The following is a 24,291-nucleotide window of genomic DNA, read 5'->3' on the forward strand; positions in this document are numbered from 1 at the left end:
AAATTTTGTGAAGAAAAAATATATTTTTCACTTTCTTTTCACGACTCTGCTTCTATCTAATGATACTAATGTAATGCAAAGAAAAAGCATAGTGTTAAAATTACATAGTTAAAGGAACAGGCACCCTAATTTTTTGTCCCCTCTAATTTATTCCAAATGATCCATTTTACCTGCTGGAGTGTATTAAATTGTTTACAAATAACTAATTTGCCTTTATTTCAGCATTTGAAATAGCTGATTTTTGCCTCTGGTATTCCTACCTATACTGAAAGTTCCACAATATTTATTTCATGATTGAGATAGAGCATGCGGTTTTAAACAACTTTCTAATTTACTTCTATTGTCAATTTTTCTTTGTCTCTTGATATCTTTGTTAAAAAGCAGGGACAATATGGCAGCGGTTTTGCAAGAATGTTATCCATTTGCAAGAGCACTATATGGCAGCACTATTTCCTGCCTTGCAGTGCTCCAGATGTCTACCTAGGTATCTCTTTAACGCAGAATATCATGGGAACAAAGCAAATTTGATAATAGAATGATATGCTCTGGCTGAATTTCAAGAGAAAATGTTTGGGTTTCATAACCCTTTAAGTATAGGCTATAGAAAAGCTTTGTAAACGTAGACAGCAGACAAAATTACATTCCCAATGGGAGTTAGGAGTGGTAAAATGTTAATTTTGTTCATTCAGGCCCTATGATCTAAAGGTCTCTGGGCTGGCAGGATTCTTTAGGAATGCTCACAAGTAGTTCTATTTTCGTGGTGCAATTTTCTAAAGCCACTTTTTACCCTGAAACAGGAAGTCTCGCTAAGGGGCTTATACTGCATTTTCGTACAGGAAGGAGATGCAGACATTACAAAAGTGCACAATGAAAATCATAATTGAAAAATTATAGAAAATGAATAATTGTACCAGTCATACAAAAATACGCAAGGAAACGTATTGTTAAGGAGCATCAAAAATTGTAACAAAATTGCTCACCATAAATCGTATTTGATCAAAAATTTAAAATTTGTATGTAAATTACACAGGAGTAAATTGTATTAAATATGTAAAGCCTCAATCAGAATTTCAGTACACTGGATGTGTAAAAAAACATACACATAATGGGGCCGATTTATCAAGGGCCAAAACGGAAACAGCAGTTATGAAGCAGGGGTCTTAAGACCGCTGCTCCTTAACTGGTCCTCCGCCTCTGAGGCTGCAGATATCAATCCACCCGATCATATAGGATTGACACCCCCTGCTAGCGGCCGATTGGCCATGAATCTGCAGGGGGCGGCATTGCACAAGCAGTTCACTAGAACTGCTTGTGCAATGTTAAATGCCGACAGTGTATGCTGTCTGCATTCAGCGATGTCTGGCGGGCATGATACACTACAGCGTATCATGTTCGCCAGACAATGATAATTTGGGCCCCTTGTAGTTATTAGTACAAAATATAAAGCGTATATGTTTTTTAATCGTAAAATGGGCTGAACATGGGTGTGTATGAAATTGTCTCTCAAATCCAAGCGTAATTATCTAAACATTTTCGCCCTACAGATCTCACTGTTTTTTCTTGCATGTTAAAAGGTGAAAAGCTTTTATCAAAATACTCAAAACACTAATTATTCTGGAAGGAAAAGCTATGCATACAAAATTGTTAAGGTACAGTGCACTGAAAACAGTGTATTTTGATTTGTAATCAGAGTAATTTTAAAGTTTAAACATGCATTCTCTCTGTGTACTTTGTCCTCCATTTCAAACTTTTACATAGCCGATAGCCCATTTTATTTGATAATTGCACAGACTGTCCCTGTAAGGCTAAACATATTTTTTTCACATTTTTGTTGGCAAACGTTGGGCTTTGGTAAACAGAGATATTATAAAGAAGCATGTGTGTGTACAGAAAGTACAGAAAGAAAGTAATAAAATAAAGAGATCTGATGTCCCTGCAAGAACAACCTATTTAAATGGGTGTTGGTTTCAAATGACAAATACAGCTATTTAATATACAGTACAAAATTTAAACTAAATAATAATAATCGGCAGTCATTAGAAACACATTAAAGGGAAAACATTTTTTAAAGCACCTATTGGTGCTGAGTAGAAACATCCTCTTATCAACTAGTGCTGCTGATTGGATCAGTGGCAGTTTCTGCTCTAAACCAGCAGTGCTCTGCTGTCCCGAGCATAACTTTAAGGGGCCAATTTATAAAGTGTAGGGCGGACATGTAGCTATAGCATTCGACGTCGGCATTTATCATTGCACAAGCATTTTGTGTCAAATGCTTGGTGCAATGACGCCCCCTGAACATTCGTGGCCAGTCAGCCGCTAGCAGGGGGTGTCAATAATCCCGATCGTATCTGATCTGGATGATTGCTATCTGCCACTTCAGAGGTGGCGGATGAGTTAAGGAGCAGTGGTCTTACAACCGCTGCTTCTTATCTTTTGTTTCCGGTGAGGCTAAAGGCTCGCGCGGAAACTTCTGCATTCGCAGCATGATAAATCGGCCCCTAAGTATGCATTACAGTGTTGCTAGAGTTAAAATGATATGCTCTAACAGTGTCATTTTAACACTATAATGGCTCATGTGAATAACTTGTTTGCAACTTTACACTTACACATCTTTCAGTGCCAAAATATAACAAAATATTTAAACTTGGGACACTAGTGGGGACAGTGGTTCTTTAGGTGTAAATCTGGATGGCTTGAACTTCCATAATGGTTGAGTGGTATCTAAATAATTACACAAAATACTATGGGTGATGTTTGTTTTTAGAAAAGTGTCAATCATCAGTAAAACTAAAAATATAATATTAATTTCTCTCAATTTCTTTAATTTGGAGGGCTAGTTCCCCGTAATATCAACTGCTGTATTCTGAGGTAATATAGACAATTCCTCTTCTATCTCCACCCTAATGCTACACTGATTATTTTTGGAGTTTGTTAAGATTAGTAAGAGCAGCATTACATGCATATAGATCTAATTTGGTTGGACGGATCATAGAATTAGTGGTGGCTAACAAAAAGCAGAGTATATATCTGTGACACTGGCATGTCACCTCTTGAAACTGTATTACTAATGAAGTTGTTTGGCTTTAGAGATGTGTTGTTACCATAGCCAACTTGATCAAAAACATTTGTCGTTCTTAACACACGGACTAACTAAACTAATATAGAATTAATGCAGTTAAAATATTTGGACTGTGTGTGCTAATATGCATATATGATGACTTCACAAATAGCTGTCATATTATGGCATGTATTGCCCTATAGAAGTAATTTATACTGAGGTTTCAATTACTGTTGATGTCTTGGCATCAGATTTATTAGAGTTGACACATCTAGGAGCCCCACCTGGGCTTGCCTTGGTGTAGTGGTAGGGATGCCAGAGTTCCTCCATAAAAATACTGGACAATCTATAAGAGACTGGTTGCGATGGTCTGTGGGGTCACACAATGCCCCACCACCAAATCTCTACTTTAGACCCCATTTTTGATCCTACAATCTATATTTTTACTAAGCAATAATGTTACCCCTTGGCTGCCAGTAACATATAAATCAATATTTGTATTTTTTTGGCTGCTAGTAACACATGTAAATGGTGAAGATTTGAACCACTGGACTGCCTCTTACTCCTTTCTGCTCCATATTTGTAGTGCATTGAGGCCTTTTAAAGGGACAGTTTACTCAAAAATTTTCTCCCCTTTAATTTGTTCCCAATGATCCACTTTACCTGCTGGAGTGTATTAAATTGTTTACAAGTAGCTCCTTTACCCTTATATTGGCATTTAAAATTGTTGATTTAGCATGTGGTATCCCCACCTATTCTGAAAGTTTGTGGCCGCGCGTACCAGCTATAGATGAGCTTTGTAAACACAGCCAGCAGAAGAAATTACACTCCCAGTGTGATAAAGCAGAGATAAGGTAATAAAATGTTGATTTTCCATTGTTCTCTCAAAGTATTGGTGATTGTTTTAAGGACAGATATAAGATAAAGAAGCAGGTATATGTGCACAATGTGATACAGTAATGAGATCTGATTATACCTACAAGCTCAACCCATTTTATTAGGTTGTGGCTTCAAAACACAAAATCAGAGCTTTAATATACACAAATAAGCCTTAAAAAGCTAATTTTCATACATTTTTTACTCTGCAGTTGGTAAAAAAAGCAATTGTAAACACATTAAGGGAAAAACTATTTTACAGTATACTGTCCCTTTAAGTGTCCAGTAATTTTGTGAAGATTTTACTCGACAGTCTGCTAAAATACTGTAGTGCCCGGTTGAATACTGGAAACCTGGCGACCCTATGTAGTGGTGCTGCATTATTGGGGCAATTTGCATCATGTCTGGCCTCTCTGTGTGCTCCCCCTTCGCAAAACAGGAATCAGAGCGCAGGGAAAGTGAATGAATTTGCTATTACAAATATGATGAGATTTCCAAGATGGCTGCCACAGTGTTGTTTTACAGAAAAAAACAGTCCCTATATTTGTAAAGGAAGGTTGTGCATGTGTATATTATCTGGTGTGGACTAACCAAGAACAAAGGATGGCTCAGTGACAAATACACTTCTTTTGCTCAAATATGGCTGCTAGTTCTGCTTTTGTTGATTGCCAGCTGTCAGAAATTCTATTGAAATGGGGGCCCTGCAGCAACCTTTGCCCTGGAACCCAGTGAGGTCAAGTAGCGCCCTGATTATATGTTTTACATATTTCAGTTTTGATGTATTGCAATATTTTTCAAAAACTAAAAATTGCACCATGCATAAACATCCTACATAATCATAATAAACTGTTTACTTGTACCAAAAAAATGATCCTTGACTATTAAAAATTACTATAGAAAGGAACTTACATTGATGATTTTAATTTAAATTCACAGGAGATATCCATTACATGCACAGCTGTTACTTGAGGTCACAAAAGAGAAACACAATTAAATCTAAAGCCCTGTTCATATTGTAAAAATCGTTATTCTTTGTGCAATCCGGAGAAGACACTCAAAATAGTGTGTCACCATCTCTGTGTGACTTGATAACTCTGATACTCGCCAAACTCGCATTTGCTATTCCTAATTTATAAGTTCATCCTACAGCTACTAATAATATTTATACAGCCATTTTGCTAACTAAAAATCAGTAACCACAACTGCAGTTTTGTAGCCATTCATTGATGAATACGAATAGTGCAGCATTGAGCATCTGAGGTGGGTGTGGTCGTGACGTGTTCTTGTCGTGGCTTGCAACTGATTGGGCCACAGGACCAACTAATTCTATTATGCTGTGCTCACTAACGAGTAGAGAGCCATTTTGTGCTCGAAGAAGGTAGGGAGAAGACCTGGGGCAGTAATCGAGACAACGAAAGCTCATCGAAGTCGTATTCGCGTACCTTCGGTAATTACAGATACAGCATGGGTAACGAAGCAAAGCCGTGTCTTGTATACATGTTTTTTTTGTAGTGCATACGTTGCAGTATGTTTTGTGCGATCTGCGTTGTTTTAGGAGGAAACAAAGGCGGTGCCGCCATTTTGTCTTTGTAATTGTGAGCGGGAAAGGTTTTTTTTTTTTGTATTGGCTCATTGTTTATGCTTTCTTATTTACATGACCAATATTTGGCTTATTTTATATACATTGCATTAATAAGAAATGTATTTGGTACTAACCGTGCAATAGATGGTATAGGCCTACTGCCGTTTTCCTGCATTTCCTACCTTGACTGCATAGACGGGTCAATTTTGTATGTGTGGGTTTTTTTTTGCCTTCATTGTTTTTGGCGTTCTATTCACCATTGCAATGTACCCAGTATATTCTTTTCACTTTTAAATATTAAATTTTAATATTTTTTTTACGCGAACTAAAGACAAAATGGCCGCCAAGAGTCTATTATGTATGTATCCATTATGTCTGATTTTAAGAAACTAAGAATGTTGTCAGAAGCTGTAGATATTTTTTTTTAATTGATGTAGTATTTAGACGCTAACGTCGAATTGGAGTTCGACATACGATTCATTGATCAGAAATGTATCTGTTTTAACCAATGTTCGTATGTCATACTATTCTATAGGTATAATATAAGGTAATTATCAGTAATCAATTTTATTGGCTGCAATATCCAGTAAACTGAGCGTTTTAGACTGTAACTCTTGTCTCTAGTAAATTTATGCCAACGTTTATAAGATGGCTAATAATATATACAGCAATGCTTTTTTATCTTATGTTTCAGCACACCTTTCTGAAAACCATTTCAGATTTATTTTAAGGCTACATTTTGTTTTCATGTGAGATATAATATATGTGATATATATATATTATCTCATTACAATTGGTGTCTTTAACCACCACCACATCTGCTTCATGTTTGTAGACGTACCACTGTCTAATTATACTAAAATGTTTTACATGTATTCTTACAGCCATGCATCGCGACTCCTGTCCTTTGGACTGTAAAGTCTATGTTGGGAACCTTGGTAACAATGGTAACAAAACAGAATTAGAAAGAGCGTTTGGCTACTATGGCCCCCTACGGAGTGTGTGGGTTGCAAGAAACCCTCCTGGTTTTGCATTTGTTGAATTTGAAGACCCCAGAGATGCGTCGGATGCAGTTAGAGAGTTAGATGGCAGGTAATGTTGGCTTTTTTTTTTCCCTCTACATTTTTACTTTTTTAATAAATGGTTATTTCAGTTCTTGACATCCAGGAGTCGTAGCTCCTACCTCCTTTAGCTTTACACATATTTATATATTAGAGCTTTTCATTCAGATGTTTCAGTTGAATGCCATATATGGCTGTTGCCTGCAGTGTTCAGCTCCTTTCTGAGCCAGATTTCTTCCACATTTTCAAAAGAAGAAATCAGTCTCTGATAAGAGCAGAATGCTACTGGTGACCGCCATATTTGTCATTTGTTTTCCCCTGTCTCCTTGGTGAAAAAAATAAATTCAGGGTCCCAAGTTTCATTACTAATTTGTCAGCCTCTGGGGTATATTTTTAAAGGGACATTAAACCCCAAAATTTACTTTCATGATTCAGAGCATAACATTTTAAACAACTTTCCAATTTAATTCTATTATAAAATTACCGGTATTTGTTTTCCCATCTTTTGTTTAACAGCTGGGATGTAAACTCAGAAGTGTGCACGTGTCTGCAACACTATATGGCAGCCGTTTCTCAACAATGTTAAAGACAGTCAACACCAGAAATGTTTTAAAAAAGATGATCCCTTTGTTAACCATTCTCCAGTTTTGTATAACTAACAGCTATAATACCTCTGTGATTACCTTAAATTTAAGCCTCTGCAAACTGCCCATTTTGTTTAAGTTTTTTTTGACAGGCTTGCATTTTAGCCAAATAGTGCTGACTCCTAGGTAACTACATGCACGAGCTCAATGTTATCTGTATGGCGCACATGAACTAAGGACCTCTAGTGGAGAAAAAATGTCAAAATGCATCCACATAAGAGGCAGCCTTCAAGGGCTAATAAATTAGCATACAAGCCTACCTAGGTTTAGCTTTCAACTAAGAATACCAAAATAACAAAGCAAAATTGGTGATAAAAGTAAATTGGAAAGTTGTTTAAAATTACATGCCCTATTAGAATCATGAATTATTTTTTGGGGGCTTGACTGTCCCTTTAACTATAAACAAAAGCACTAAATGATATCAATATGTTTGTCATGTAGTGCTTCAGACATGTGTGCTACCTATCTAGATATCTCCAACAAATATGAGAACAAAGTAAATGTTATAATAGAAGTAAATTGGAATTGTTTTGAAATTGTATTCTCTATCTGAATAATGAAAGAAAAATGTTGGGTTTTATGTCCCTTTTTAATGTTGTCACTTATTAAAGGGACATTAGCCTCATAAGTAAATTCACATCCTTTAAAGTGAAAGTAAATTTTGATGCTAAAGTGCCTGGGGGCACTTTAATTAATCAAAATTTACATTTCACTTGTGTTGTGAAAATACTTACCTTTTAATCTTGACAGCCGCTCCAGCTTCCTCCGGTCGTAGCAAGCCACTTCTGACGTCAGAAATGGATAGGTCATCCCTCCAATCACGCCCCCTGGGGGAACCAGTGTCTGATTCTACGCCGTGATTGGAGGAAGCCGGATTCCTCATGTTAGACCCAGGAAAAGGCTTTGCGACGGGTGGAGGAAGCTGGAGCGGCTGTCAAGTTTTAAAAGTTAAGTATTTTTTCACAACACAAGTAAAATGTAAAGTTTGAATTAAAGTACCCCTGTTTTTAATTGGATTTTTTTTAAAACCAGGCACTTTAGCATCAAAATTTACATTCACTTAAAGATAGCTGTGGAAAAAAAAAAGTTCCTATGTTGCATTAGTGTTCTGGAGTGTAGCAAAATCCATTTTTACTTTTCACTAGTAAAGGAATACTGAACAAAATGATTCAGATGTAGCATGCAATTTTAAGCAACTTACAAATTTTTCTTAATTCTCTTGGTATCTATTTAAAAAATCATGACCTTATGAGCTGGCCCATCTTTGGTACAGCACCTGGGTGGCTCTTGCTGATTGGTTGCAACATTTAGCCACCAATCAACAAGCGCTACCCAAGTTCTGAAACAAAAATGGACCAACTTGTAAACTTGCATTCCTGGGTTTTTTATTTAAGATACCAAGAGAATGAAGAAAAGTAATAGTAGTAAATTAGAAAGTTGCTTAAAGTTCTGAGGAAAAAAATGTGGGTTCAGTATGCCTTAACAAAAGTGGTTTTTGTCTTTAGAATGCTGATATGTGAGCCATAGCTGATGTTTCAAATGTGTACCATTTGCAGAACACTGTGTGGATGTCGAGTTAGAGTAGAGCTATCCAATGGTGAGAAAAGAAGTCGGAATCGTGGGCCGCCTCCATCTTGGAACAGACGTCCCCGGGATGACTATCGTCGCAGGAGTCCGCCACCGCGACGCAGGTATGCTTTATAGTGCGGTTAGTGTTTCCACACAAAATGTTAATGTATGCAGTCCTAGTCCAGACTGTAGAAATGAGTGTCAAATTGAAAATCATGGAAGTCTCTTGTAAGCTTAAAATATTTGCTAGTTGCAGGCTAGCAGTCATTTTTAGCTCTGTTTTAAGACATTCATTCATGCTTTTAAGCAACTCCAAGAAGAGAGGTTTTGGTTTTGCCATGATTTACACTGTGTACTGACATAATTTATAATCTAATGGTATTGCACTGGGCAATTAAATTGCTCTGTGCTCAATATACTGTAACTTGCACATCTCTTTACTGTTTTAGTGCTCAGACTTGAAAGAGCATTTCTATGCAATAGTTTGTTTTTAATTTTTTTGCCCATCAAAGCAAACAGACAGAATAGTGTTGATGATCTTGTACACACGTTGTGCCTACAAGCATTCCTAGTGCTTACATGTATTTTGAAAGGGGTTTTTTTTGTTTAGTTTTGACACATTTATAGCTTTGTTTTACTTCAAACACTAGGATCGTATTTAAAACTAAGCTTCTTTGGTATAGTCACTTTAGTAGGACAGCTTTTAACCCCTTGACTACCATAAGGTCTTAGTCCTTGATATTAAAGAGTTAATTAACAAAAAATTCATATAATGAACTACCTTTTTTTTTTTTTTTTTTTTATTATAGCTTTACTTATTTTTATTTTTCCCTTTTTGTAGCCCAGTTTAATTTCAATCAAAGCTGCATTGCATCTAGATTTTACTTAATATTGCAAAATTTATTTAATTTGGTGTGGCTTTCTTTGCAACACTTGGGATAAGGAACATGATGTTCCAACACTTTCTACCATGCATTTTAAAGAGCAGGTATAACTTAAGATTTTTTTTTTTCTGTAAAGTGTTTGATCTTTAAAGGGACATTCCACTCAATAAATATGTAAGTAAACCTTGTAATATGTTTAGTTTGCCTGCTATTTGTGTAAATTGCGCTTGCTCCACCCTTGGATCCTGGAGGACATCCTGCACACAAGTTTGCTACACCTTTTGCTTTACTGTGCTACGATGCAGTGATGGTTGAGATTAGTGCAGAAGCCATTTTACTTTTGACCCTCATTGGCCTTACAAAAGATATAAAGTGTCTGCCTGGACTGCTCATGATTTGCTTTAAAAATATTTTTGTGTAGTATTTTTTTGCAATGCACCACTTTAATTTCATTAAAAAATTGATTTTAATGTCCCTTTTTAATCTTAGCACCTTAAAATAAAGTTGCACTATTTTCTGCAAGCATTGTTCCACCCTTTTCAAGTTTTGTGTTGGCTACGCTCAGGGGGCTTTTTTTATTTTTTCCCAGCAATCTACTGCCTGATTAGTAGAACAAAATGAAACTATTTTGTGGTAAAGTTGATCTGTGAATTAACTCCAGGGCGTCTGGTGTATCTAGACCTTGAACCACATTTTATATTAAATGTAGTCAAAATGCTCTTTAAATGCATAATAGAAATTGAGTTTCATATGCTGAGAAAGCAATGCACTCCAAATATTATTTTTTTTCCCATTATGGAACTGTTAGCTTTATAGATGTCTTTACTGACGGATTGTGTTTTTTGTTTTGTTTGTTTTTTTGTTTTATTTTCATTTGTGATTTTTGGTTCATCTAATAAAATGAAACCGTTACAGAGTCACCATCATGTCTCTTCTCACCACCCTCTGGGTCTACATTAGCCAGTCAACTAGCCCTTTCAGCGTCATGTGACCAGCGCGCCCCATTCAGCTTGGCTGGTGTCGTTTCACATGACCCAGGCATGGCCAGTCATCAGGTTGCACCGCCCTTTGGTTCCCGAGCATGCTGTCCACTCAGCCTTCCTCTCCAACCTTAACCAAAACTCTGCTGCAGCCCTCCTTCAGCGCCCACACATTCCTGGCCAATCAGCTCAGCTGTTAACTATGTCAAAATGTCTTCACAACAACTGCAGCGCCAGCCTTCGGCTAACCAAAAAAAGCAGGAAAATTCCACAACATCCCCCTTCGCCAACCATCTAAATTCAACGCAACTCCTGGCAAAACCTTTTCAACAAATTCTACTTGGCCATCTGTCCGGCATCCTCACCATTTCTAGCTTGTTGAAACCCTAAAACTAGTAAGTTTTTTCCTGCTTATACAGAGTTTACTGCTGGTTTTTAAAATGAGACTTAAAGCAGCTTTATAATTTTTTCCTGGTTTGATCATTCAAAGGCTGGCTGTGCGTACAGAGGCAATTGACCTTGCTTGAGAATTTTTATTTTTTTTCTTGTAAGGGTGATAGCAATACCTTTTGAGCCTGGGCCATATTTAGGTGTTGTACATGAAAACAGCTCTATAAAGTCCATTCTGTTTGACTTAAGTGCTTCAATTCTGACCAAATAGTTACTTTTGTTTTGTATGTTTCAAACACCTAAGCTAATTCTTCCAAACAAGTTCTAACTTATGATTCATGCAATTTATGGGAGCAAATTTTTAGTATACTCACAAAAAGCAGTAATGGGGGTTATACATTGTGTGTGTTAAGGATTTCTTGAATCTGGTCTTGGCTCACAAGTGTTGAGGTTAATGACTTAAAATATCCTCAGTTTTCAGCCTAAGTAGGGGCACGCTGGCAGAAGTGGGTTTGCACTTATGCTATTGCCATCTCAACTTTTCCCAATCCTTCTAGGTTATAGATTTGGCAGTCTGTCTTGTTTAGGTTGAAATTCGATGGGTCCAACAGTGAGTAGAGATTTGGGATGTAAATTTGTGATTTGGTATAAAATGTAACATTTTTCTTTTTCCCCTCATTTTAGATCTCCAAGAAGAAGAAGCTTTTCTCGTAGCCGCAGCAGGTAATACATTTTTTTTTTAAAATATGGAATTAAGGACACTCAAATCTCAACCAGTCAAATAATTTGGTGTTGAAGGGAAATTTCCAACTTGAATAGATATTCTTATACATCATTAACCTATATTAAAGCAGGACACCACTAGTAATTGAAGCAGTAGCAATGCATTGAGACTGCTATGCACTAGTTAAAGGGACAGTATGCTATCCCCTTAACGATGTACAGGGTACGTCCTAAACATTAGTTTTTTTCCCTTAAAGGGACATACTACTCATATGCTAAATCACTTGAAACTGATGCAGTATAACTGTAAAAAGCTGACAAGAAAAGATCACCTAAACATCTATGTAAAAAAGGAAGATATTTTACCTCACAATTTCCTCAGCTCAGCAGAGTAAGTTCTGTGTAAAAAGTTATACTCGGCTGCAGGTAAAAAAGAAACTAACTGCAGCCAATCGGCATCAAAAGTGCTGAGGTCATGAACTCTTATTGTGATCTCATGAGATTTGACTTAACTCTCAGATTTCATAGTAAACTTCCTTTAAACTGAATAGGGACATAACATGAGTGCACAAGGCTCAACCCCTTAGCTGTCCTGGGACAGACATACTGATTTGCTGCTTAGAAGTCCTTTACAATGGGATGTGGCTACTGAGGAACTTTCGAGGTAAAATCTTTCTTTTTTTTTTTTTTTACATAGAGATGTTCAGGTGATATTTTCTAGTCGGCTTTTTACAGTTATGCTGCATCACTTTCAAGTGTTTCATCATTTGGGTATTATGGCCTTTTAATGTGTTTCCAATTACTTTATTTTACCAGCTGCAGAGTTTAAAATGTGAGATTTGCTTTTTAAGGCTTATTTGTGTATATGAATTAGCCGATTTTGTGTTTTGAAGCCACAACCGAATAAAATGGGTTGAGCTTGTAGGTATAATCAGTTTGCATTACTTTCACATTGTGTACACACACTTGCTTCTTTATCTTATATCTGTCCATAAACCAATCGCCAATACTTGTAGAGAACAATTGAAAATTAACATTTTATTACCTTCTCTTCTATAACCCACAGGGAGTGTAATTTTTTTTTTTTTCTACTGGCTGTGTTAACACAGCTTGGCCTTGAGGCCAGAAACTATCAGGATGGGTAGGGATACCACAGGCTAAATAAACTATTTCAAAAACCAATATAAGGGAAATATTTGTAAATAATTTAATAATCTCCAGCAGGTAAAGTAGATCATTGGGAACAAATTAAAGTGGAGAAATGTTTTGAGTAAACTGTCCCTTTTAAAGGACCAGTAAATACAGTAGATTTGCATAATCAACAAATGCATGATAAAAAGACAATGTAGTAGCACTTAGCCTGAACTTCAAATGAGGATTAGATTTTTTTTTCTAACAAATTTCAGTTATGTCTATTTCCACTCCCCCTGTACCATGTGACAGTCATGAGCCAATCACAAATGCATATACATATATTCTGTGAATTCCTGATTCTTTCTTATAGCTATCCATAAACCAATCGCAAATACGTGGAGAGAACAATGGAAAATTAACATTTTATTACCTTTTATCTCTTCTATAACCCACTGGGAGTGTAATTTCTTCTACTGACTGTGTTAACACAGCTTGGCCTGGAGGCCAAAAACTTTCAGGATGGGTGGGGGTACCAAAGGCTAAATAGACTATTTTAACTGCCAATATAAGGGTAATGGAAATACTTGTTAAAGGACCAGTAAACACAGATTTGCATAATCAACAAATGCAAGATAACAAGACAATACAATAGCATTTACTCTGAATTTCAAATGAGTAGTAGATTCTTTTCTAACACATTTCAAAGTTATGTATATTCCCACTCCCCCTGTACTATGTGATAACAATCAGCCAATTACAAATGCATATACGTTTAGTCTGAGTTCTTGCACATGCTCAGTAGAAGCTGGTGACTCAAAGTGTAAATATAAGACTGCAAATTTTTTTTTTTTTTATGGAAGTAAATTTGAAAGTTGTTTAAAATTACATGCTGTATCTGAATCATGAAAATTTATAAAAACCTGAGTGTCCCTTTTAACAATTTAATACACTCCAGCAGGTAAAATGGATCATTGGGAACAAATTAAAGAGAAATGTTTTGAGTAAACTGTCCCTTAATTACCTCTTGTGGTTGTTAAACAGTTTAAATATGAACAGATATGTAATAATGCTGTAATTTTTTTAAATTCATTAGAATGTCACTTTTCTGAACATTACAGCATGGTACAGTGTAGGAACTAATTTTATCTGTCACTCAAATAATTATAATACAGGACAGTGGTGGTAAATCTTAGAACATTTCTCCAATGTCTTGCATCCATCACTCGCTACATTTTTATACTGCCTTCAATGTGAATGCGATAAAGTACTGTCACTTCCGGTGGTAACAAATTTTCTTTGTTTTTCTTTCCCATTTTAAAATCCAAAAAGATCACTTTCAAGAGAACGGAGGAGAGAAAGATCTCTGTCCAGGGAGAGAAATCACAAGCCATCTCGTTCATTCTCTAGATCACGAAGGTATTGAACTAGCACTGCATAGGATTATTTGTTCACTGCAACCTATTGTGCTGTGTGTAATTGTTTAGTGTATGTACTTATAGAGTTGGATAGCTTCTTAAAAGTAAAATTTGTATTTACACTTTTTTTTTTCTCTCTCTCTCCAGCCGGTCTAGGTCTAATGAGAGGAAATAAATCAGCCTTCAAGAGTGTACAGACAATTGCAACAAATGGTTTTGTTTTGAAATGTGATGCTTTTTAAAAACTTTTTTTTTAGTTTTTTGCTTTGTAATGTATCTTGTAATGTGATGGGGTATGTGACTGTATATGGTTCTGGACAGAAATTGACTAATAAACCAGTTTACTTTGTACTGTTGAAATTTTCTTTTTTATAAAACAAGCTACTTGCATAGGTTTAAACTGTTACCAGTGAGAACTTATCGGAGAAGCATCCTGCAACTGGTTTCACATCTGTAAGCTTGTAAGAAGTACATGAAACATTTTTCATTTATTAGAAGCCAAAAATGGCTTCAAAGCTCCACCCACCTTATTGTATGTATATTTTGTATGTTTCTCCAATCACTCTTAAAGGAGCAGTCTACTCCAGGATTGTCATTTGTTTAAGAAAATAGATAATCCCTCTATTGCCCATTCCCCAGATTTGCAAAACCAACACTTAATATTTATTTTTACCTTTGATTACCTTGTATCTAAGCCTCTGCAGACTGCCACCCTATCTCGATACTTTAGACAGACATGCGTTTTAGCCAATCAGTTCTGACTCTTAACTCCACGGGAGGGATCACAATGTCATCTATACAACACACATGAACTAGCAATGTCAAAATGCACTGAGAATAAGAGGCAGGTCAACATCTTAGAAATTGGCATAAGCATAGGTTTAGTTTTCAACAAAATACCAAGAGTAAAGCAAATTTTTTTTTTAAAGTAAATTGGAATGTTTTTAAAATTGCATGCCCTATTGGAATGATAGTTTAATTTTGACTAGACTGTTCCTTTTTTATATACGTTTTTCCTACACTCACATTCTGATTTATATAATTTTGAAACGGCTATCTGAAAATTATTATACATGCACTGCCAAACCCATGCAAGAAAATGGCTAACTGGACAAGAAGAAAGCTATGGGCAGAGCTTAGCGGCTTTTTTTTGGCTGCTAACAAACTATTAAAGTTTCATGTACTTGCATGCTTATAGATGGAGAACCCATTGCAAGATGCTTGCCTGGTATGTAACAAGTAATAAAGAACAAGTATCGGGTCTAGACTATCCCTTTTAAATTGTTTATATTGCATGTAAGTTAAGCCCACTCTATTGTATCATTGTATTTACTTTAGTATTGCTCTATGCAAGATGAGATTACCTAAAACATACTTATGTTTGTAGCTCTAATGAGCTGTAGACAAATGCCAACAATTTTTAGTGCACCTTATCTCTTGTATTACAGCACACTACTACTGTAAATGGAGCAAGTTTGCAATTACCAACTTTGTGCAAGATCTTTTTTAATTTTGTGACTGCTTTTTTGGGATTAAAGCTGATAAAAGCACTGTAAAATGTATGCATGCAGACTGACTATTGGTAATCTTTATTGTAGCTTAATTGTGTTTTTTTTTTTTCCCCCAATTGTCTTAAAGGGATAGACATGTTAACATTTAAAATGTGCGTAAATGCGTTTCAATTATGTCATTTAGGCCAAGGTTCTTGAAACCACGGGTTCAGAACCCATTACTGTGTCACAACACAATGTTTACTGGGTTGCAATGTGTGTTACTCTTTACAACACTTAAGTTTGAGTGCGATCAGCAATAAAGTATGCACACATTTTAAAATTGCAGCTATCTTGTATTCAATATGACTTCAGAAATTTTCAGCCCAAGCCTAAAAATAGGGCCGCACAGTTATGTTTTCACAACACAGGGTGTTGGAGGGAAAAGTTTGAAAAAGCCTTATTTAGGCAATGTTTACATGTTATAATATAGCTTATACATGAAACTAAAGAAGTTTTTATAGGTTTATAAGTTTGTTACATAGAGGCAGGGAAAATAGTAATTCTCTTTAACAAGATATGACGAGTCCACGGATTTCATCCTTATGGGATATCGCCTCCTGGCCAGCAGGAGGAGGCAAAGAGCACCACAGCAGAGAGATCTATATATATATCTATATCTCCTCCCTTCCCTCCCACTCCAGACATTCTCTTTGCCTGTGTTAGTGATAGGAAGAGGTAAAGTGAGGTGTTAGTTTGGATTCTTCAATCAAGAGCTTTTCTAATTTTAAATGGTGCCAAGTGTACTATTTTACTACAGAGCAGTGTCTGGAAATAGCCTTTTAGGTTATGGGAACTAGTGGAATTTTTAGCTTCACTGTGCCTCCCATGCTTGTGCTGCTTCTCTGTGTACGGTCTTAGAATATTAACTAAGACCCTTTACCTTCACAGGACCTCAAAGGAAGAGTGGACCTCTTGGCACTGTGAGCTTATGCTGTTCCTCGGCATGGAGGTAAGTGCAGTCCTTTATTTCTGGGGCTCTGCAGCATATCCCAGAACTGACTGTACTCTGCCTTTTCCTGTGAGGGGTAATGGCTTCCCCTTGCAACAGGTGTGGGTTGTCATTTTTATTGAAAATGGGATACCGACATGTTGCACTTTTCCCAACTCATCTGGCATGAACAAATACGCTTAGAAGCACTGGGAGCTGCTTTAGATTCAATTGACGCAGCAGGGTTTCACTTATGTTAGTGCGGAGTTCACTACATGCCCTACTTGTTTGCTAACATGAAGGAACTTGTGTATATGGGGCTGATGCTGGGAGTAATGCCTGAGTCGGAGGGAGATAAAAATACTCCCTATCGGACTCCGGTGTATGGCAGTACTCAGTTTGTTTTTTCACGGGTTGTGTATGCCCACAAAGGGCGTGGCCTAGTTTCACGCGTTCAGCTGCGCAGTTAGTTTTGCTGGGGTGTATGGATCGGCAGCATTCCTTACGGCTCCTAAGTCCGCTTGTGGCTAGTATATACAAGCGATCTTAGGCACGCTGTTTTAGAGGAGAGTTCTTGGTCAGTGGAGTCAGGTAGACTGTAGAGGTGACTATTAATTCGGGTGTACCTGTGGATATTTCTAACAGATTGGGATAAAAATGTATACTACAATTGTATTTTTATTTAAGTCCAACACTAGGTAAAAACAATACTGTTTTTAAAGATAGTGTGCACAGGTTTTTTTTTTGGTTCTACGTTTAGCTATTTATTGTTTAAGACCAGAACAAGCTAGCTTTTACTTTCTGTTAACATGGATGATCTTGAACACACTACATGCCCTATGTTTAGATGCCATTGTGGAACCCCCGGTTACATTGTGTCCCTCATGCATTGAGAGGGTCTTGCAGTATAAAGAGCAGATTTTCTTTAATAAAGATGTCTAAGGATTGCTCTCAGAATGATGAGATTCAGGGTATGCCGCAACTTTCTCCCCAAGCGACGCTGTGTTAAACAGCGTCTGCTTAATTGACTCTACAGGATATGGCTGCAGTTATGTCATCCACCCTTTCAGAAGTTTGGTCTGTTGCCAGTTTTGCAAGGCAAACTCAGTAGGAAAGAGGCCCAAGTGTTCCCTGCGACTTCTGATACTTTGATGGCTATCTCTGATGTACCCTCTCAGGGCTCTGAATTGGGGGATAGGTAGGCCCTGTCTGACTAAGGAAGTGCATTACCCCAGACAGATTCGGAAGTGATGTCTTTCAGGTTTAAGCTTGAACACCTCAGTCTGTTACTACGGGAGGTTTTGATGACTGGACGACTGACTATTGCGTTCCCTCCAGAGAAATTGTGTAAGATGGACAGATACTTGGAGGTCCCTACTTAGTCTGATGTTTTTCCGGTTCCTAAGAGAATTTTGGAAATTATTGCTAGGGAATGGGAAAGACCGAGTTTCCCGTTCTCCCCTTCCCCTATGTTTAAGAAAATGTACCCAATAGCTGACAACGTGCGGGTTTCTTGGCAGACGATCCCTAAGGTGGAGGGAGCTATCTCTACCCTGGCTAAGCGTATGATTATTCCTATAGAGGACAGTTGTGCTTTCAAAGACCCCATGCATAAGAAGTTGGAGGGTCTTCTCAAAAAACTTATGTTCATCAAGGGTTTCTTTTGCAACCGACGGCCTGCATTGTAACAGTCACAACTGCGGCCACTTTTTGGTTTGATGCTCTAGAAGAGTCCCTTAGGACTGAGACTTTTTTAGAGGAAATACAGGATAGAATTAAGGCCCTTAAGCTGGTTCATTCTTTTATTACAGATGCTTCTTTTCAGATCGCCAAATTGTCGGCTAAGAATGCAGGATTCGCCATCTTAGCACGAAGAGCCTTATGGTTAAAGTCTTGGTCTGCGGATGTATCCTCAAAATCTAAGCTATTGGCTATACACTTCAAGGGAAATACCCTGTTTGGGCCGGGAGATCATTTCTGATATTACGGGAGGTAAAGGTCACCTCCCTTAAGATAAAACATCTAAGCAAAGGGGACAGTAATTTTCGTTCCTTCAAGGGAACGCCCCCTCTTCCTCTAAACAGGAAGGAAATTTTTGTCAAGCAAAGTCCACCTGGGGACCCAACCAGTCTTGGAACAAGGGTAAACAACCCAAGAAGCCTGCTGCCGCTACCAAGACAGCATGAAGGGGCGGCCCCCGATCCGGGACCGGATCTAGTAGGGGGCAGACTTTCTTTGTCCAGGCTTGGATCAGACACATTCAGCATCCCTGGACACTAGAAATAATGTCTCAGGGGTATCGGTTGGAGTTAAAAAATTCCTTCCCCAGAGGAAGGTTCCTTCTTTCACGATTATCTGTCGACCAAATAAAGAGGCGTTCTTACGCTGTGTAGGAGATCTAGCCCTCATGGGAGTAATATGCCCCGTTCCAATTCAGGGGCAGGGGTTTTATTCAAATCTATTTGTAGTTCCCAAGAAAGAGGGAACGTTTCGACCCATTTTTAGATATCAAAAGTCTAAACTAGTTTCTCGGTTCCATCCTTCAAGATGGAAACTATTTGGACCATTCTTCCGTTGATCCAGGAGGGACAATATGACTACCGTGGATCTGAAAGGTTTGCCTTCCTGGACAAACTTCTTCAATTTGTGCCTCTTCCTTTTGGTCTGGCCACAGCACCCAGAATTTTCACAAAGGTTCTGGGGTCTCTGCTAGCGGTTCTCAGGCCGCGGGGCATTGCAGTGGCGCCTTATCTGGATTACATTCTGATCCAGGTGTTTTATCAACTAACAAAGTCTCATACAGACATTGTCCTGTCCTTTCTGAGGACTCACGGGTGGATGGCGAATAGTTCACTAATTCCACAGACAAGGGTTCCTTTCTCTGGGAAACGTAGGGGTCGGAAAGCTACGGCTACCTCTTTCTTTCTGGCTGAAGAGTATCATCCGTTTTGCATATGAGACTGCTGGACTGCAGCCTCCTGAATGAATCACGACTCATTCTACTAGGGCGGTGGCTTCCTCATGGGCATTTAAAAATGATGCTTCTGTTGAACAGATTTGCAAGGCTGCAACTTGGTCGTCTCTTCACACTTTTTTTTTTTTTTTTTACAAATTTGATACTTTTGCCTTGTCTGAGGCTGTTTTTGGGATTAAGGATCTTCAAGCAGTGGTGCCTTCTGTTTAGGTTCCTGTCTTGTCCCTCCCTTTCATCCGTGTCCTATAGCTTTGGTATTGTATCCCATAAGTAAGGATGAAATCCGTGGACTCGTATCTTGTAAAAAAGGAAATTTATGCTTACCTGATAAATTTGTTTCTTTTACGATACGAGTCCACGGCTCACCCTGTCATTTTCTAAGACAGGTCTTTATTTTATTAAACTTCACTCACCTCTGCACCATGGCTCTTTCTTTCTCTTCTTAACTTTGGTCGAATAACTGGAATGGGAGAGAAGGGTGGAGCTATATACACAGCTCTGCTGTGGTGCTCTTTGCCGCCTCCTGCTGACCAGGAGGCGATATCCCATAAGTAAGGATGAAATCTGTGGACTCGTCATATCTTAAAAGAAACAAATTTATCTGGTAAGTATAAATTTCCTTTTCTTGAAAAAAGAATTTATGCTTACCTGATAAGTTTATTTTTGACACGAAGAGTCCACGGATCATCTAATTACTATTGGGAATACCTCTCCTGCCCTGCAGTAGGTGGCAAAGAGCACCACAGCAAAACTGTTAAATCACCTCCCAACCCAGTCATTTGACCAAAGTAAAGGAGAGAAAGGAAGCAACAAGGTGCAGAGGTGTCTGAAGTTTATAATAACCAACAACCTGTCTACTTAAAGGGCCATAATACCCAAATGTTTAAACACTTGAAAGTGATGCAGCATAGCTGTAAAAAGCTGATTAGAAAATATCACCTGAACATCTCTATGTAAAAAAGAAAGATATTTTAACTCAAAAGTTCCTCAGTAGCCACCTCCCATTGTAAAGGATTTCTAAGCAGCATTTTAGTGTGTTTGTCCTGGGACATCTGAAGGGACTAGCATCGTGCACTCTCATATTATTTCACCAATCAGGTAAAGGAAGCTTACTATGAAATCTCATGAGAGTTAAGTCAAATCTCATGAGATCACAGTAAGAGTTCATGACCTCAGCACTGCTGATGCTGATTGGCTGCTGTTCATTTCTTCATTTTTTAAATTTTTTTTACCTGCAGCTGGGAGCAGCTGAGTATAACTTTTTACACAGAACTTACTCTGCTGAGCTGAGGAAATTGTGAGGTAAAATATCTTCCTTTTTTACATAGAGAAGCTCAGGTGATATTTTCCTGTCAGCTTTTTACAGTTATACTGCATCAGTTTCAAGTGATTTAGCATATGGCTATTATGTCCCTTTAAAAACAGGACGGGCTGTGGACATTAATCGTGTAAAAAATGAAATAAATTGATAAGGTAAGCATAAATTTTCTTTTTAATGACACAAGTCCATGGATCATCTAATTACTATTGGGAATCAATACCCAAGCTAGAGTACACAGATGATACAGGAGGGACAAGACGGAGAACCCAAACTGAAGGCACCACTGCTTGAAGAACCTTTCTCCCAAAAGCAGCTGAGGCAAGTGTCAAATTTATAGAACCGAGAGGTAGGATTAGGACACAATGAAGGAACCACAATCTCTGGATTTGTTCCAATCAGAAATAACTTAAGGAAGAGATCCTAATTTAGTACGTAAAACTACCTTATCTGAATGAAAAATAAGGTAAGAGGACTCCTATTGCAATGCCGAGAGCTCCGACACTGCGAGCAGAAGAAATCATCAAGAAATAAAACTTTCCAATATAACAACTTAATATCTAAGGAATGCATAGACTCATTTGAAGCCCTTTGAGAACTAAATTAAATGGACAGTCAACAGCAGAATTTTCATTGTTTAAAAAGATAGATAATCCCTTTATTACTCATTCCCTAGTTTTACACAAGTTATATAAATCTACTTTTTACCTTTGTGATTACCTTGTATCTAGGCCTCTGCAAACTGCCCCCTTATTGCAGTTCTTTTGACAGACATCCATTTTAGCCAATCAGAGCTGGCTCACCTGAACTCCACGTGCGTGAGCAGTGTTATCTATATGATACACATGAACTAACACCCACTAGTGGTAAAAACTGTCAAACTGCCCTGAGAGAAGAGGCGGCCTTCAAGGGCTTAGAAATTAGCATATGAACCTCCTAGGTTTAGCTTTCAACTAAGAATACCAAGAGAACAAAGCAAAATTGGTGATAAAAATAAATTTGAAAATTGTTTAAAATTGTTATCTGATTCATGAAAGTTTATTTTGTACTAGACTGTCCCTTTAAGTCTCCATGGAGGTGTAACTAGCTTGAACACAGGCCTGACGAAAAGATTGTACATTTGAAACATCTGCCAGACGTTTGTGTAACAAAATAAATAAGGCACAAATTTGACCCTTTAGTGGGCTTGTCTATAATCATTTCTCCAAACCCTCTTGGAGAAAGGACAAAATTCTAGCGGCTAGATTTAGAGTTGGGCGGTAGCCGTCAAAACCAGCGTTAGAGGCTCCTAACGCTGGTTTTTACCGCCCTCTGGTATTTGGAGTAAGTCAGGAAAGGGTCTAACGCTCACTTTGCAGCCGCGACTTTTCCATACCGCAGATCCCCCTACGCCATTTGCGTATCCTATCTTTTCAATGGGATCTTCCTAACGCCGGTATTTAGAGTCTTGGCTGAAGTGAGCGTTAGAAATCTAACGACAAAACTCCAGCCGCAGAAAAAAGTCAGTAGTTTAGAGCTTTCTGGGCTAACGCCGGTTTATAAAGCTCTTAACTACTGTGCTCTAAAGTACACTAACACCCATAAACTACCTATGTACCCCTAAACCGAGGTCCCCCCACATCGCCGCCACTCTATTAACATTTTTTAACCCCTAATCTGCCGACCGCACACCGCTGCCACCTACGTTATCCCTATGAACCCCTAATCTGCTGCCCCTAACACCGCCGACCCCTATATTATATTTATTAACCCCTAATATGCCGCCCCCAACGTCGACGCTACCTACACTTATTAACCCCTAATCTGCCGACCGGACCGCGCCGCTATTATAATAAAGTTATTAACCCCTAATCCGCCTCACTCCCGCCTCAATAACCCTATAATAAATAGTATTAACCCCTAATCTGCCCTCCCTAACATCGCCGACACCTAACTTCAAGTATTAACCGCTAATCTGCCGATCGGAGCTCACCGCTACTCTAATACATTTTTTAACCCCTAAAGCTAATTCTAACCCTAACACCCCCCTAAGTTAAATATAATTTTATTCTAACAAAATAAATTAACTCTTATTAAATAAATTATTCCTATTTAAATCTAAATACCTGTAAAATAAACCCTAATATAGCTACAATATAAATAATAATTATATTGTAGCTATTTTAGGATTAATATTTATTTTACAGGCAACTTTGTATTTATTTTAACCAGGTACAATAGCTATTAAATAGTTAACTATTTAATAGTTACCTAGTTAAAATAATTACAAAATTACCTGTAAAATAAATCCTAACCTAAGTTACAATTAAACCTAACACTACACTATCAATAAATAAATTAAATAAACTACCTACAATTATCTACAATTAAACCTAACACTACACTATCAATAAATTAATTAAATACAATACCTACAAATAAATACAATGAAATAAACTAACTAAAGTACAAAAAAAAGAACTAAGTTGCAAAAAATAAAAAATATTTATAAACATTAGAAAAATATTACAACAATTTTAAACTAATTACACCTACTCTAAGCCCCCTAATAAAATAACAAAGCCCCCCAAAATAAAAAAATGCCCTACACTATTCTAAAATTAAAATAGAAAAGCTCTTTTACCTTACCAGCCCTGAAAAGGGCCCTTTGCGGGGCATGCCCCAAAGAATTCAGCTCTTTTGCCAGTAAAAAAAAACCATACAATACCCCCCCCCCCAACATTACAACCCACCACCCACATACCCCTAATCTAACCCAAACCCCCATTAAATAAACCTAACACTACGCCCCTGAAGATCTCCCTACCTTGTCTTCACCACACCGGGTCCCGATCTGTCCAGAAGAGCCTCCGATGTCTTGATCCGAGCCCAAGCGGGGGGCTGAAGAGCGACGTCCATCCTCGGGCTGAAGTCTGGATCCAAGCGGCGGGTGAAGAAATCCATCATCGGGCTGAAGTCTTGATCCAAGCGGGCGCTGAAGAAGTCCATAATCGGGATGAAGTCTTCTATGAAGCAGCATCTTCAATCTTCTTTCTTCCGGAGCCATCATCTTCCAGCCGACGCGGAACATCCTCTTCTACCGCCGCCTACTCACCGAATGACGGTTCCTTTAAATGACGTCATCCAAGATGGCGTCCGTCGAATTCCAATTGGCTGATAGGATTCTATCAGCCAATCGGAATTAAGGTAGGAAAATTCTGAT

General features: G+C 37.9%; 1 protein-coding gene across 3 annotated transcripts; it reads left to right on the plus strand.

Annotated features, from left to right (window-relative positions):
* Positions 1-5,248: 5,248 nt before the first annotated feature.
* On the plus strand, positions 5,249-14,665 carry SRSF3 (serine and arginine rich splicing factor 3). 3 transcript variants are annotated; one of them, XM_053706521.1, is made up of 6 exons: positions 5,249-5,381; positions 6,401-6,608; positions 8,778-8,912; positions 11,729-11,767; positions 14,231-14,317; positions 14,464-14,665. In XM_053706521.1, exons 2-6 carry the CDS (start codon positions 6,403-6,405, stop codon positions 14,489-14,491), a joined length of 495 nt encoding a protein of 164 aa, XP_053562496.1. In that variant the 5' UTR covers positions 5,249-5,381; positions 6,401-6,402; the 3' UTR covers positions 14,492-14,665. The 3 variants fall into 3 exon arrangements, 2 of the variants coding, with proteins under 2 accessions (XP_053562496.1, XP_053562495.1); XR_008401347.1 differs by lacking the exon at positions 14,464-14,665 and adding an exon at positions 10,590-11,049 and having other exon boundaries at positions 5,297-5,402; XM_053706520.1 differs by having other exon boundaries at positions 5,297-5,402.
* Positions 14,666-24,291: the final 9,626 nt, after the last annotated feature.

This window comes from Bombina bombina, chromosome 3 (genome assembly GCF_027579735.1).
Source record: "Bombina bombina isolate aBomBom1 chromosome 3, aBomBom1.pri, whole genome shotgun sequence".
Taxonomy (NCBI): Eukaryota; Metazoa; Chordata; class Amphibia; order Anura; family Bombinatoridae; genus Bombina; species Bombina bombina.

Coding starts and splice junctions, on each gene's coding strand:
- SRSF3 (XM_053706520.1), top strand. Junction 8,913..11,728: donor AGTCCGCCACCGCGACGCAG/GTATGCTTTATA, acceptor CCCTCATTTTAG/ATCTCCAAGAAGAAGAAGCT. Junction 11,768..14,230: donor TTTTCTCGTAGCCGCAGCAG/GTAATACATTTT, acceptor AAATCCAAAAAG/ATCACTTTCAAGAGAACGGA.